The sequence below is a fragment of the Bufo bufo genome, chromosome 1, assembly GCF_905171765.1.
Source record: "Bufo bufo chromosome 1, aBufBuf1.1, whole genome shotgun sequence".
In the NCBI taxonomy this organism is placed as follows: domain Eukaryota; kingdom Metazoa; phylum Chordata; class Amphibia; order Anura; family Bufonidae; genus Bufo; species Bufo bufo.
Genome location: NC_053389.1, coordinates 813,179,246 through 813,194,482, shown reverse-complemented (window position 1 = coordinate 813,194,482; position 15,237 = coordinate 813,179,246). Strand labels below are relative to the sequence as shown.

General features: G+C 51.5%; 1 protein-coding gene across 2 annotated transcripts in view; it reads left to right on the top strand.

Annotated features, from left to right (window-relative positions):
* MINK1 (misshapen like kinase 1) overlaps nt 1-15,237 on the top strand; it is a 60,398-nt gene that overhangs the window by 20,586 nt on the left and 24,575 nt on the right. The window contains exons 5-14 of one of the 2 annotated variants that reach the window (XM_040415249.1): nt 4,930-5,040; nt 7,202-7,292; nt 7,394-7,524; nt 8,750-8,804; nt 9,962-10,040; nt 10,321-10,496; nt 10,626-10,695; nt 10,808-11,012; nt 11,204-11,311; nt 12,571-12,657. In XM_040415249.1, the coding sequence (XP_040271183.1) occupies nt 4,930-5,040; nt 7,202-7,292; nt 7,394-7,524; nt 8,750-8,804; nt 9,962-10,040; nt 10,321-10,496; nt 10,626-10,695; nt 10,808-11,012; nt 11,204-11,311; nt 12,571-12,657 (1,113 nt within the window). The remainder of the gene's footprint in view (nt 1-4,929; nt 5,041-7,201; nt 7,293-7,393; nt 7,525-8,749; nt 8,805-9,961; nt 10,041-10,320; nt 10,497-10,625; nt 10,696-10,807; nt 11,013-11,203; nt 11,312-12,570; nt 12,658-15,237) is intronic. The other variant, XM_040415250.1, reaches the window with a different exon arrangement.

Here is a 15,237-nt window from a genome sequence, read left to right as displayed (position 1 = left end):
CTATGACTGCACGCTGCGATCCGCCACAATTAACCCCTCAGTTGAGGGGTTAATCGCGCGGATCACAGCGTCCTGTCAGAGGTCGGGTGCCGGGAATGTTCTTCAGTCTCTGCATTGGTGGCAGTTGCGATCGGAGTCCCAGCAGTGTAATGCTGGGGCTCCGATCGGTTACCATGGCAGCCAGGATGCTACTGAAGTCCTGGCTGCCATGGTATGTTAGTGAGCAGCAATATACTCACGTGCGCCGTGGCCGCTGGTCGCTCCTTCTTCTGTCTGTGTGGCGCATTGCTAATGCTTATAGCATTAGCAATGTGCCGCACAGACCTATGAGAAGAAGGAGCGCCCGGCGGCCACGGCGCACGTGCGTATAATGCTGCTCACTAACATACCATGGCAGCCAGGACTTCAGTAGCATCCTGGCTGCCATGGTAACCGATCGGAGCCCCAGCATTACACTGCTGGGACTCCGATCGGAACTGCCCACTGCCACCAATGGGGGGGGGACCCTGTGGCCACTGCCACCAATGATTAATACTGGGGAGGGAGGGGGTGTGGGTTTGAGTTACCAGAGGGGGCTGATGAGAGGGAGAGGCTGGGGGGGCGGATGAGAGGCTGGCTGCCATGGTCAGCTCCCTGCTGTTGTGTGCACAAAGCACAGGGCAGCAGGGAGAGTGTAAAGTCCTATTCACCCTGGTAGAGCTCTATTAGGGTGAAAATGACAAGGGTTCTAGCCCTTAAGGAGGCTAATGGTTATTAAATAAAAAGTAAAAAAAAAAGTTTAAGCACCCCCCCCCCCCCAAATATAGAAAACAATATATCGCGATATACACTGCGTGCAGAATTATTAGGCAAATGAGTATTTTGACCACATCATCCTCTTTATGCATGTTGTCTTACTCCAAGCTGTATAGGCTCGAAAGCCTACTACCAATTAAGCATATTAGGTGATGTGCATCTCTGTAATGAGAAGGGGTGTGGTCTAATGACATCAACACCCTATATCAGGTGTGCATAATTATTAGGCAACTTCCTTTCCTTTGGCAAAATGGGTCAAAAGAAGGACTTGACAGGCTCAGAAAAGTCAAAAATAGTGAGATATCTTGCAGAGGGATGCAGCACTCTTAAAATTGCAAAGCTTCTGAAGCGTGATCATCGAACAATCAAGCGTTTCATTCAAAATGGTCAACAGGGTCGCAAGAAGCGTGTGGAAAAACCAAGGCGCAAAATAACTGCCCATGAACTGAGAAAAGTCAAGCGTGCAGCTGCCAAGATGCCACTTGCCACCAGTTTGGCCATATTTCAGAGCTGCAACATCACTGGAGTGCCCAAAAGCACAAGGTGTGCAATACTCAGAGACATGGCCAAGGTAAGAAAGGCTGAAAGACGACCACCACTGAACAAGACACACAAGCTGAAACGTCAAGACTGGGCCAAGAAATATCTCAAGACTGATTTTTCTAAGGTTTTATGGACTGATGAAATGAGAGTGAGTCTTGATGGGCCAGATGGATGGGCCCGTGGCTGGATTGGTAAAGGACAGAGAGCTCCAGTCCGACTCAGACGCCAGCAAGGTGGAGGTGGAGTACTGGTTTGGGCTGGTATCATCAAAGATGAGCTTGTGGGGCCTTTTCGGGTTGAGGATGGAGTCAAGCTCAACTCCCAGTCCTACTGCCAGTTTCTGGAAGACACCTTCTTCAAGCAGTGGTACAGGAAGAAGTCTGCACCCTTCAAGAAAAACATGATTTTCATGCAGGACAATGCTCCATCACACGCGTCCAAGTACTCCACAGCGTGGCTGGCAAGAAAGGGTATAAAAGAAGAAAATCTAATGACATGGCCTCCTTGTTCACCTGATCTGAACCCCATTGAGAACCTGTGGTCCATCATCAAATGTGAGATTTAGAAGGAGGGAAAACAGTACACCTCTCTGAACAGTGTCTGGGAGGCTGTGGTTGCTGCTGCACGCAATGTTGATGGTGAACAGATCAAAACACTGACAGAATCCATGGATGGCAGGCTTTTGAGTGTCCTTGCAAAGAAAGGTGGCTATATTGGTCACTGATTTTGTTTTTGTTTTGTTTTTGAATGTCAGAAATGTATATTTGTGAATGTTGAGATGTTATATTGGTTTCACTGGTAAAAATAAATAATTGAAATGGGTATATATTTGTTTTTTGTTAAGTTGCCTAATAATTATGCACAGTAATAGTCACCTGCACACACACACATCCCCCTAAAATAGCTAAAACTGAAAACAAACTAAAAACTACTTCCAAAAATATTCAGCTTTGATATTAATGAGTGTTTTGGGTTCATTGAGAACATGGTTGTTGTTCAATAATAAAATTAATCCTCAAAAATACAACTTGCCTAATAATTCTGCACTCCCTGTATATCGCACATGCTTAACATTATATCGCAATATAGATTTTAGGCCATATCGCCCACTCCTAGATGAAACCATTACTCGATTGTATCGAGTAACTCGACACCAAAAATTTTTGCAACGAGGATTTGTTTGCGTCACGTGACCACGGAGCATGAGTGAAGCGCTTGCTATTACTCACCGCTCCGTGGTCTCCCGCCGGCCCGCACTGTGCTGCATTGTCCTCCTGACACATCGTCAGGACATATTGCGCGCTTACGTGTACTGTGACCTGACGCTGTGCGACGTCGGGACAACAGTGCAGCGCGCGGAGAAGAAGATGGACGAGCTGTGGAGCGGCGCCCCTACAGGAGAGGTAAGTATTTTATTTCGCTGGTGATATGGCACTGAGGGGGCGAGCCTGATGGCATGGGGGGGGGGGGGGGGGGGGGAAGCTGATGGCACGGGAAAGCTAATGAGTTTTTATAAGGCCCCTCGCAGACGAGCGTGTCCGGATGTGTTGCATCTGCAATCAGGGAAAATCATGCGAGTGCGTACGCAATTTCAGTCCGTTTTGACTGCGGTTGTGTTGCTCAGTTTTTTCCGCGCGAGTTCAATGCGTTTTGCACACGCGTGAAATAAAACTGAATGTGGTACCCAGACCCGAATCCGGACTTCTTCACTGAACTTCGGGTTTGGGTTAGGTGTTCTGTAGATTATATTATTTTCCCTTAATACAGGATGCTAAGTAAAATGTGGCATGAGGGGTTAAAAATAAAAAATTAACTCCCCTCATCCGCATGTTCGCGCAGCCGGCGTCGTTTTTCTTCTTTGAGGACCTGCAAAAGGACCTTTGATGTAATGAGCGCAACTTTAATGGGGTTGCTCATCCTATCATCTTAGCAACCGTGCATGAAAATCGCACCACATCCGCAATTGCTTGCGGATGCTATGCAATTTTCACGCAGCCCCATTCGTTTCTATGGGGCCTGCGTTACGTGAAAAATGCAGAATATAGAGCTTGCTGCGATTTTCATGCAACGCACAAGTGATGCGTGAAAATCACCGCTCATCTGCACAGCCCTATTGAAGTGAATGGGCCGGGTTCAGTGCGGGTGCAATGCGTTCACCTCACGCATTGCACCCGCGCGGAAATCTCCCCCATGTGAAAGGGGCCTAAAGAAAAACGTTCTTTTAATTTTAGTTTTTATTAGAGTACTCTATTAATCGTTAGATTAATCTGTAGAATACTTTATTACTAAAATAGTCGATAGCTGCAGCCCTAGTCTCTACTGTGATTTCTAGGAAAATATGAGATTTGCTTAGCAGAGAGTACTTGAGAAATGGGAAAGTACTATGCTTTGACTACAAGGGAGAATTAGACAAGCTCTGCTGTTACTGCCGGGGAAAAAGTGCAAGGTCTCTACTCAGATTTCTAGGAAAATACGAGAAATGCTTAGCAGAGAGTACTTGGGAAATCGAGAAGGACAACGCTTTGACTACAGGGGAGAATGAGACAAACTTTGCTGTTACTGCTGGGGAAAAAGTGGAAGGTCTCTACTCTGATTTCTAGGAAAATGTGAGAATGATTTTGCTGTGATTACTGTGGGAAGTGCTCCGCCATGGCTACTGGGGAAATGCGTGATGGTCCTGCTGTGACTAAGTGGAAGATGGGGGTCTGCTGTGGAATAAGGTGGAACGATGGCCATGCCGTCACTACTGGAGAAATGAGAGGAAAGGCTCTGATGTGATTACTATAGCAAATGGGTGAAATATTCTGCTGTGACAACTCGGGGAAAATGAGAAGAAGAGATCTGGAGTGACAACTCGGGGCGGGGGCAATGAGAAGGAGGGATCTGGAGTGACAACTGGGGGGGAAAATGAGAAGGAGGGATCTGGAGTGACAACCGGGGGCGGGGGGAATGAGAAGGAGGGATCTGGAGTGACAACCGGGGGCGGGGGGAATGAGAAGGGGGGATCTGGAGTGACAACCGGGGGGGGGGGGAATGAGAAGGGGGGATCTGGAGTGACAACTCGGGGAAAATGAGAAGGGGGATCTGGAGTGACAACTCGGGATAATGAGGAGAATGTTCTGACTACTGGGGAAAGTGAAAGCTCCCACTGTTGACTACTTGAGACAGGCGATGAGGCCCGGGTGTGACTAGGGGTTGGCTAGATGTGACTACAGGGGGGAAAGGGGACCCAGGGATGATTTTTTTGAAGGGGTTTCTCTGATTCTGATATTGATGATCGTCAGTATTTGATTGTTTAGGGTCCGACACTCCGGACCACTGCCGAGAGCACCGAAGCCTTCTGACAGCTTACCAAGCACAGCGCCATATGTTGTATAGTGGCTGTGCTTGGTATTGCAGCTCAGCCCTGCTCACCTGAATATATTAGAATCTTGGAAAACTCCTTTTAAGAATATATTTTTTTTAAATCAGTGTGCATAATCGCCGATAATGATGCATGTAGTTAATGGATTCCATGCTGAGGAGGTGTGCACAGTGTCCGGCCCTCTCCCAGGTCATTACTGACTATGTTTTCTCTCTGTCTCCTGACAGCTGGTGATGGAGTTCTGTGGAGCGGGATCTGTCACCGATCTGGTGAAAAACACCAAGGGGAACGCTCTGAAGGAAGACTGCATCGCCTACATCTGCCGGGAAATCCTGCGGGTGAGGGGACGATTCCCGGGGATCCGCCTGTCGCCTTGTTCCTGCAGATGGGAGGATTCTTACCTCATGATCACATCTATGTGGAGTGTGGCATGCTGAATATGTACAGGGACTCGTCTGTTAGAGGGGATGTGCCAAAAATTGTGTACCTCTAAATGTCTCCCATAATGGACCTTTGTTACAGTCTGGTGTTCAGAGGGGTGGTGGTGCTGTGGGTTGTCAAACTAGTCTCGCATCTGGTGTTGGGTGATCAGGTCAGGCTCACATCTGGTGTTGGGTGGGGTGATAGGTGATCAGGTCAGGCTCACATCTGGTGTTGGGTGAGGTGATGGGTGATCATGTAAGGCTCACAGTCTGGTGTTGGGTGAGGAGATGGGTGATCAGGTCAGGCTCACAGTCTGGTGTTGGGTGAGGTGATGGGTGATCAGGTCAGGCTCACAGTCTGGTGTTGGGTGAGGTGATGGGTGATCAGGTCAGGCTCACAGTCTGGTGTTGGGTGAGGAGATGGGTGATCAGGTCAGGCTCACATCTGGTGTTGGCTGAGGTGATGGGTGATCAGGTCAGGCTCACAGTCTGGTGTTGGATGAGGTGATGGGTGATCAGGTCAGGCTCACAGTCTGGTGTTGGATGAGGTGATGGGTGATCAGGTCAGACTCACAGTCTGGTGTTGGATGAGGTGATGGGTGATCAGGTCAGGCTCACAGTCTGGTGTTGGATGAGGTGATGGGTGATCAGGTCAGGCTCACAGTCTGGTGTTGGATGAGGTGATGGGTGATCAGGTCAGGCTCACAGTCTGGTGTTGGATGAGGTGATGGGTGATCAGGTCAGGCTCACAGTCTGGTGTTGGATGAGGTGATGGGTGATCAGGTCAGGCTCTCACAGTCTGGTGTTGGATGAGGTGATGGGTGATCAGGTCAGGCTCTCACAGTCTGGTGATGGGTGATCAGGTCAGGCTCACATCTGGTGTTGGGTGAGGTGATTGGTGATCAGGTCAGGCTTAAATCTGGTGTTGGGTGGGGTGATCATGTAAGGGTACTTTCACACTTGCGGCAGGACGGATCCGACAGGCTGTTCACCTTGTCGGATCCATCCTTCCCCTATTTCGCCGGACCGCCGCTCCGTCCCCATTGACTATAATGGGGACGGGGTGGAGCTCCGGCGCAGTTCGCGGTGAGAGACCGCCGACTAAAAAGTCGGACATGCAGGACTTTTAGTCCGGCGGCCTCTCGCCGTGCACTGCTGTGCTGCGCCGGAGCTCTGCCCCCGTCCCCATTATAGTCATCGGGGACAGAGCGGCAGCACAACGAAATAGCGGAAGGACGGATCCGACAGGGTAAGCAGCCTGTCGGATCCGTCCTGCCGCAAGTGTGAAAGTACGCTAAGGCTTACAGTCTGGTGTTGGGTGAGGTGATGGGTGATCAGGTCAGGCTCACATTCTGGTGAGGGGTGATCAGGTTGGGCTTGCATCTAGTGTTGGGTGAGATGATGGGTGATCAGGTCAGGCTCACATTCTGGTGAGGGGTCATCAGGTTGGGCTTGCATCTAGTGTTGGGTGATCATGTGAGGCTCACATCTGGTTTTATTGGTGAGATGTTGGGTGATCAGGTCAGGCTCTCAGTCTGGTGGTTGAGGTGATGGGTGATGAGGTCAAGCTCACATTCTGGTTTTGTGTGAGGTGCTGGGTGGTCGGGCAACGCTCATATCTGGTGATGGGTGATCGTGTTGGGCTCACATTTGGTAATTAATGAGGTTTTGTTGATGGGTGAAGTTTAGTTAATGAGTGATCAGGCCAGGCTCAAATGAGATGGAAGTTGTTCAGATCGGGCTGACCTCTGATGTTGGGTGAGGTTTTGGATGGTGGTCGATCAGGTTGGGCTCACATTTTTTGTTGAGGTGAGGTTGAGATGATAGATCAGGTTGGGGTTGAGGTGATGGTTGATGAGGCCAGGCTCTAATGCATTAGATTTGGGTCAGGCACTGAGCTGGTTCCTACACTTCATGGACTGCACTTGGTGCCAGGGAGCATTGTCATGGGGAACAGGTAAGGGTCTTGTACCCTCTAGAAGTCTTTGTCACTAGAACCAGTATGAGCAGTCCTGATGGTATAGTGTATTCTGTGCAGTAGATGTGCTGCCCTGTTAACCCTTCGTGTTTTCTGTAGGGCCTCGCCCACCTTCACGCTCACAAGGTCATCCACCGAGACATCAAAGGGCAGAACGTGCTTCTGACGGAGAATGCCGAGGTGAAGCTGGGTGAGTAGAGTGAGGACACGTCCTCGTATCCAGCACCTTCTCATCTGTGCCGCTTCTTACCACTTTCTCTCTTTTGTCTCCTCACGCTCTTCATGTATCAGTTGACTTTGGGGTGAGCGCCCAACTAGACCGCACAGTGGGGAGGAGGAACACCTTCATCGGGACACCTTACTGGATGGCGCCAGAGGTCATCGCCTGTGATGAAAACCCAGACGCAACATATGACTACAGGGTAAAAGCGGGTCATGTGTAATGTACTCATAGCTCCTTCTATATGTATCACCCTGCAGGAGGAGGAGCAGACTCATAGCTCCTTCTATATGTATCACCCTGCAGGAGGAGGAGCAGACCCATAGCTCCTTCTATATGTATCACCCTGCAGGAGGAGGGGCAGACTCATAGCTCCTTCTATATGTATCACCCTGCAGGAGGAGGAGCAGACTCATAGCTCCTTCTATATGTATCACCCTGCAGGAGGAGGGGCAGACTCATAGCTCCTTCTATATGTATCACCCTGCAGGAGGAGGAGCAGACTCATAGCTCCTTCTATATGTATCACCCTGCAGGAGGAGGAGCAGACTCATAGCTCCTTCTATATGTATCACCCTGCAGGAGGAGGAGCAGACTCATAGCTCCTTCTATATGTATCACCCTGTAGGAGGAGGGGCAGACTCATAGCTCCTTCTATATGTATCACCCTGCAGGAGGAGGAGCAGACTCATAGCTCCTTCTATATGTATCACCCTGCAGGAGGAGGAGCAGACTCATAGCTCCTTCTATATGTATCACCCTGCAGGAGGAGGAGCAGACTCATAGCACCTTCTATATGTATCACCCTGCAGGAGGAGGGGCAGACTCATAGCTCCTTCTATATGTATCACCCTGCAGGAGGAGGGGCAGACTCATAGCTCCTTCTATATGTATCACCCTGCAGGAGGAGGAGCAGACTCATAGCTCCTTCTATATGTATCACCCTGCAGGAGGAGGAGCAGACTCATAGCTCCTTCTATATGTATCACCCTGCAGGAGGAGGAGCAGACTCATAGCTCCTTCTATATATATCACCCTGCAGTAGGAGGGGCAGACTCATAGCTCCTTCTATATGTATCACCCTGCAGGAGGAGGAGCAGACTCATAGCTCCTTCTATATGTATCACCCTGCAGGAGGAGGGGCAGACTCATAGCTCCTTCTATATGTATCACCCTGCAGGAGGAGGGGCAGACTCATAGCTCCCTACTATATGTATCACCCTGCAGGAGGAGGGGCAGACTCATAGCTCCTTCTATATGTATCACCCTGCAGGAGGAGGAGCAGACTCATAGCTCCTTCTATATGTATCGCCCTGCAGGAGGAGGGGCAGACTCATAGCTCCTTCTATAGGTATCACCCTGCAGGAGGAGGGGCAGACTCATAGCTGCTTCTATATGTATCTAACCTTTTCTTTCTCTCTCTACAGAGTGACATTTGGTCTCTGGGTATCACCGCTATAGAGATGGCAGAAGGTGCACCACGTGAGTTGTTATATTACAGTTCATTATAATTCCCGGTCGGTGTCTTGCAGTAAGTGCTGTGTATTATTGGGGCGTTCCGATGCCATCAGTGTGGAGTGATGGATACGATGGACTCTCCAGTATAGATGTGTCTCAGCTGTTTTTTTCCAGTTCACCTTTATATCTTTATTATTGCAGCGTTCTAGGAATCGGCATAGTATGATTGTGGTGTTTGTACACTAGTGGTGATTAGTTGGTTGTCGGCACCCTCGGCCTCTGGCCATTAGTTGGTTGTCGGCACCCTCGGCCTCTGGCCATTAGTTGGTGGTCGGCACCCTCGGCCTCTGGCCATTAGTTGGTGGTCGGCACCCTCGGCCTCTGGCCATTAGTTGGTGGTCGGCACCCTCGGCCTCTGGCCATTAGTTGGTGGTCGGCACCCTCGGCCTCTGGCCATTAGTTGGTGGTCGGCACCCTCGGCCTCTGGCCATTAGTTGGTGGTCGGCACCCTCGGCCTCTGGCCATTAGTTGGTGGTCGGCACCCTCGGCCTCTGGCCATTAGTTGGTGGTCGGCACCCTCGGCCTCTGGCCATTAGTTGGTGGTCGGCACCCTCGGCCTCTGGCCATTAGTTGGTGGTCGGCACCCTCGGCCTCTGGCCATTAGTTGGTGGTCGGCACCCTCGGCCTCTGGCCATTAGTTGGTGGTCGGCACCCTCGGCCTCTGGCCATTAGTTGGTGGTCGGCACCCTCGGCCTCTGGCCATTAGTTGGTGGTCGGCACCCTCGGCCTCTGGCCATTAGTTGGTGGTCGGCACCCTCGGCCTCTGGCCATTAGTTGGTGGTCGGCACCCTCGGCCTCTGGCCATTAGTTGGTGGTCGGCACCCTCGGCCTCTGGCCATTAGTTGGTGGTCGGCACCCTCGGCCTCTGGCCATTAGTTGGTGGTCGGCACCCTCGGCCTCTGGCCATTAGTTGGTGGTCGGCACCCTCGGCCTCTGGCCATTAGTTGGTGGTCGGCACCCTCGGCCTCTGGCCATTAGTTGGTGGTCGGCACCCTCGGCCTCTGGCCATTAGTTGGTGGTCGGCACCCTCGGCCTCTGGCCATTAGTTGGTGGTCGGTACCTGCGGCTGTTTCCTCCCTCCAGTGTATCACTAATTTCCTTCTTCTTGTCTCTCTCCCCAGCGCTGTGCGACATGCATCCGATGAGAGCTTTATTCCTCATCCCCAGGAACCCTCCCCCGAAACTGAAATCCAAGAAATGGTGAGCGTCTAATTACTGCGCTAATCTCTACAAAGCCGAGTAATGCCGCCACATGGGAAATATTACCGGAGCTCATTAATCCCCCGCTAAATAAACAGCCAGCGCAGCGGCCCGTCACATGACCATACTACGTGCTATCCAACCCCCCACCCTGCTCATCAGTTATAATGTGTCTAGTATAGAGGAGATTGTAGCTATGGTAACCCGAATGAAAGGCACAATTCTTTACACTGCAGGCTGTACCCCAAATGAATGAAATGCATTTATTATCCATCGTTAGGTCCAAAAAATTCATTGAGTTCATTGACACCTGTCTGATCAAGAACTACACGAACCGTCCACCCACTGAGCAGCTCCTGAAGTATCCCTTCATCAGGGACCAGCCCACCGAGAGGCAGGTCAGGATCCAGCTCAAAGATCACATTGACCGCTCCCGCAAGAAGCGAGTGGAGAAAGGTAAGTGGGCGCCAGTGTGACACCATACACCGCCTACTGTGCTGAGCTAACATTATGGCTCATCCTACACCCCAGCTGCTGCAGAACCTCTTTCAGTCACTGATCTGTTCTATGCTCCCCATCATACAGATGAGACAGAATATGAATACAGTGGCAGTGAGGATGAGGAGGAGAACCACGTGGAGGAAGGCGAGCCCAGGTAAGGACGTAAGCCTTTCACATTGACTCGCTGGCACCACCTTGTGGTGGCATCGTGATAGTACAGGACCTCTTATTTAGCCTCACGAGTATCCCACATCTTGTCTTTCCAGCTCCATCATGAACGTGCCGGGGGAGTCCACGCTCAGACGCGAGTTCCTGAGGCTACAGCAGGAGAACAAAAGTAACTCTGAAGCCCTGAAGCAACAGCAGATGGGACCCCAGCACCACGACTCCGAGGCGCACATCAAGCAGCTGCTGCACGAGCGCCAGAGACGCATAGAGGAGCAGAAGGAGGAACGCAGGCGCGTGGAGGAGGTAGGTGGCAGAGGCTGATCAGGTGTGGTCACTGTGGTCCAGCCTAGGCCAACAGCTCTCGCCTTCGGTGGTACTACTACTCCCAGTATGCCTTGGTGGAGCATTTAAAGTCCTGTCCTTGGTCTTAGCCTCTGCAGCATCCTCTTTTCTGTCTCATCACAATGTCTCTCTCTCCACTTTTACTATCACAGCAGCAGCGCCGCGAGCGAGAGCAGAGGAAACTACACGAGAAGGAGCAGCAGCGGAGGCGGGATGACATCCGGCGGGAGGAAGAGAGGAGGATGGCCGAGAGGGAGCAGGTTAGTCTTTCAGGGTCATGATGGCGAGGTCAGGCAAACGCTGCAGGGTTATGGGGCAGGGCATCACCGCAGCATGGCATACATGTATTATAAAGGGTATTGCTTCAGGGTGGTATGTGCCGCAGCGTGGGGAAGGCCACATGTGCCTCATGTATGCTGGGAAGAGCCACACATGTCTCGTGCATGGATACGGCTCATCTATGCAGGGGAGGGCCATACATGTCTCGTGTGTGTGTATAGGAGGGCCACACATGCCTCACGTCTGCAGGGGGCGCCCCACACATGCCTCGCGTCTGCAGGGAGGGGGCCCACACATGCCTTATGTCTGCAGGGGGGCCCACACATGCCTCACGTCTGCAGAGGGGGGGCCCACACATGCCTCACGTCTGCAGGGGGGGGGGCCCCCACACATGCCTCACGTCTGCAGGGGGGGGGGGCCCCACACATGCCTCACGTCTGCAGGGGGGGGCCCCCACACATGCCTCACGTCTGCAGGGGGGGGGCCCCCACACATGCCTTACGTCTGCAGGGGGGGGGGGCCCCCACACATGCCTCACGTCTGCAGGGGGGGGGGGCCCCCACACATGCCTCACGTCTGCAGGGGGGGGGGCCCCCACACATGCCTCACGTCTGCAGGGGGGGGGGCCCCACACATGCCTCACGTCTGCAGGGGGGGGGCCCCACACATGCCTCACGTCTGCAGGGGGGGGGCCCCACACATGCCTCACGTCTGCAGGGGGCGGGGCCCACACATGCCTCACGTCTGCAGGGGGCGGGGCCCACACATGCCTCACGTCTGCAGGGGGCGGGGCCCACACATGCCTCACGTCTGCAGGGGGCGGGGCCCACACATGCCTCACGTCTGCAGGGGGCGGGGCCCACACATGCCTCACGTCTGCAGGGGGCGGGGCCCACACATGCCTCACGTCTGCAGGGGGGGGGGGCCACACATGCCTCACGTCTGCGGGGGGGGGGCCCCACACATGCCTCACGTCTGCAGGGGGGGGGCCACACATGCTGGGGAGGACTCAATCACCTGTCTGGTCCATGTTGCACCCTGTGACAGAGGTGTTTCTGTATTGTCGCTGTCACATTTGGAGATGACTGTATCTTCATGTCTCATGTCGGTCACAATGTGGTCACTATGTCTGCGTTGCGGGGAAGTTTGTGTGTAATCTGGCTGTGCTCCCTCCTTCCTGTGCTCTCTCTGGATCTCTCCCAGCTGTCTCTTGGCTCTCTCTGCATCTCTCCTTCTCTAGGAATATATCAGACAGAAGTTAGAGGAAGAACAGAGGCAGTTAGAAATCCTCCAGCAGCAGCTTCTGCAGGAACAGGCCCTCTTACTGGTAAATCAGCGCTCCTCCTCCTACTGGCTTTTCTAGTGCGGCCTCTCCTCGTCATTAGTAATATATCCCCGTACTCCTCTGGTACACGCTGTACTACACCGAGACGCCTCACATGGGACAAATGTAAGCTGTATGCTACACCGTGACATCACTACACTCGTATAATCCCCATGTGCTACACTGTGACATCACTACACTCGTATAATCCCCATGTGCTACACTGTGACATCACTACGCTCATATAATCCCCATGTGCTACACTGTGACATCACTACGCTCATATAATCCCCATGTGCTACACCGTGACATCACTACACTCGTATAATCCCCATGTGCTACACTGTGACATCACTACACCCGTACAATCCCCATGTGCTACACTGTGACATCACTACACTCGTATAATCCCCATGTGCTACACTGTGACATCACTACACTCGTATAATCCCCATGTGCTACACTGTGACATCACTACGCTCATATAATCCCCATGTGCTACACTGTGACATCACTACACTCATATAATCCCCATGTGCTACACCGTGACATCACTACACTCGTATAATCCCCATGTGCTACACTGTGACATCACTACACCCGTACAATCCCCATGTGCTACACTGTGACATCACTACACTCGTATAATCCCCATGTGCTACACTGTGACATCACTACGCTCGTATAATCCCCATGTGCTACACTGTGACATCACTAGACTCGTATAATCCCCATGTGCTACACTGTGACATCACTAGACTCGTATAATCACCATGTGCTACACTGTGACATCACTAGACTCGTATAATCCCCATGTGCTACACTGTGACATCACTACACTCGTATAATCACCATGTGCTACACTGTGACATCACTACGCTCGTATAATCCCCATGTGCTACACTGTGACATCACTACGCTCGTATAATCACCATGTGCTACACTGTGACATCACTACACTCGTATAATCCCCATGTGCTACACTGAAGAAAGGACGCTTGACTGTTTCGGTCGAACGTATGGACAGTAGGAGCCGCACTATCACAACTGGATGATTTGTATTTTTCAGGTTTATTGGTAGACCTGAAAAATACAAATCATCCAGTTGTGATAGTGCGGCTCCTACTGTCCATACGTTCGACCGAAACAGTCCAGCGTCCTTTCTTCTTCTTCCCACTACCTATATATAGACAGTGTGTACTAAACCCCGACAACCCTTCCTGCATTTAAACACACTATAATTACTGCCTTTTCTGCAGCTAGACACAATTATTATACTACGACATCTCCTACCTACTGTTTATAAGGACACCCTATACTTCGCCACAACACCTTTTCTGCATGTAGACTCCCTGTACTACACATTACAACCCTTCCTGCATATAGACACCCTATACTACACTATTACAACCCTGCCGGTCAATAGACTCCCTGCACTTCACCATTACAGCGCTTCCTGCCCATTGACATCCTATACTACACCAATACAAACCTTCCTGTCTATAGACTCTGTATACTACACCATTAAAACCCTCCTGCTTGTAGACATCATATATTACACCGTTACAACCCTTCCTGCATGTAGACACCCTATACTACACCGTTACAACCCTTCCTGCATGTAGACATCCTATACTACACCGTTACAGCCCTTCCTGCACATGGACACCCTGTACTACACCGTTAGAACCCTTCCTGCATGTAGACACCCTATACTACACCGTTACAGCCCTTCCTGCATGTAGACATCCTATACTACACCGTTACAACCCTTCCTGTCTATAGACACCCTATACTACACCGTTACAACCCTCCCTGTCTCTATAGACACCCTATACTACACCATTTCACCCCTTCCTGCACATGGACACCCTGTACTACACCATTACAACCTTTCCTGCCTATAGACACCCTATACTACACCATTACAGCCCTTCCTGCACATGGACCCCCTATACTACACCATTACAGCCCTTCCTGCACATGGACACCCTGTACTACACCATTACAGCCCTTCCTGCACATGGACACCCTGTACTACACCATTACAGCCCTTCCTGCACATGGACACCCTGTACTACACCATTACAGCCCTTCCTGCACATGGACCCCCTATACTACACCATTACAGCCCTTTCTGCACATGGACCTCCTATACTACACCATTACAGCCCTTCCTGCACATGGACCTCCTATACTACACCATTACAGCCCTTCCTGCACATGGACACCCTGTACTACACCATTACAGCCCTTCCTGCACATGGACACCATATACTACACCATTACAGCCCTTCCTGCACATGGACACCCTATACTACACCATTACAGCCCTTCCTGCACATGGACACCCTATACTACACCATTACAGCCCTTCCTGCACATGGACCCCCTGTACTACACCATTACAGCCCTTCCTGCACATGGATCCCCTGTACTACACCATTACAGCCCTTCCTGCACATGGACCACCTATACTACACCATTACAGCCCTTCCTGCACATAGACACCCTGTACTACAATACCACCTGTGTAGAGTCCCCCTATATTACATGGTTCCTCCTGTACGCATGCTCTGCTGT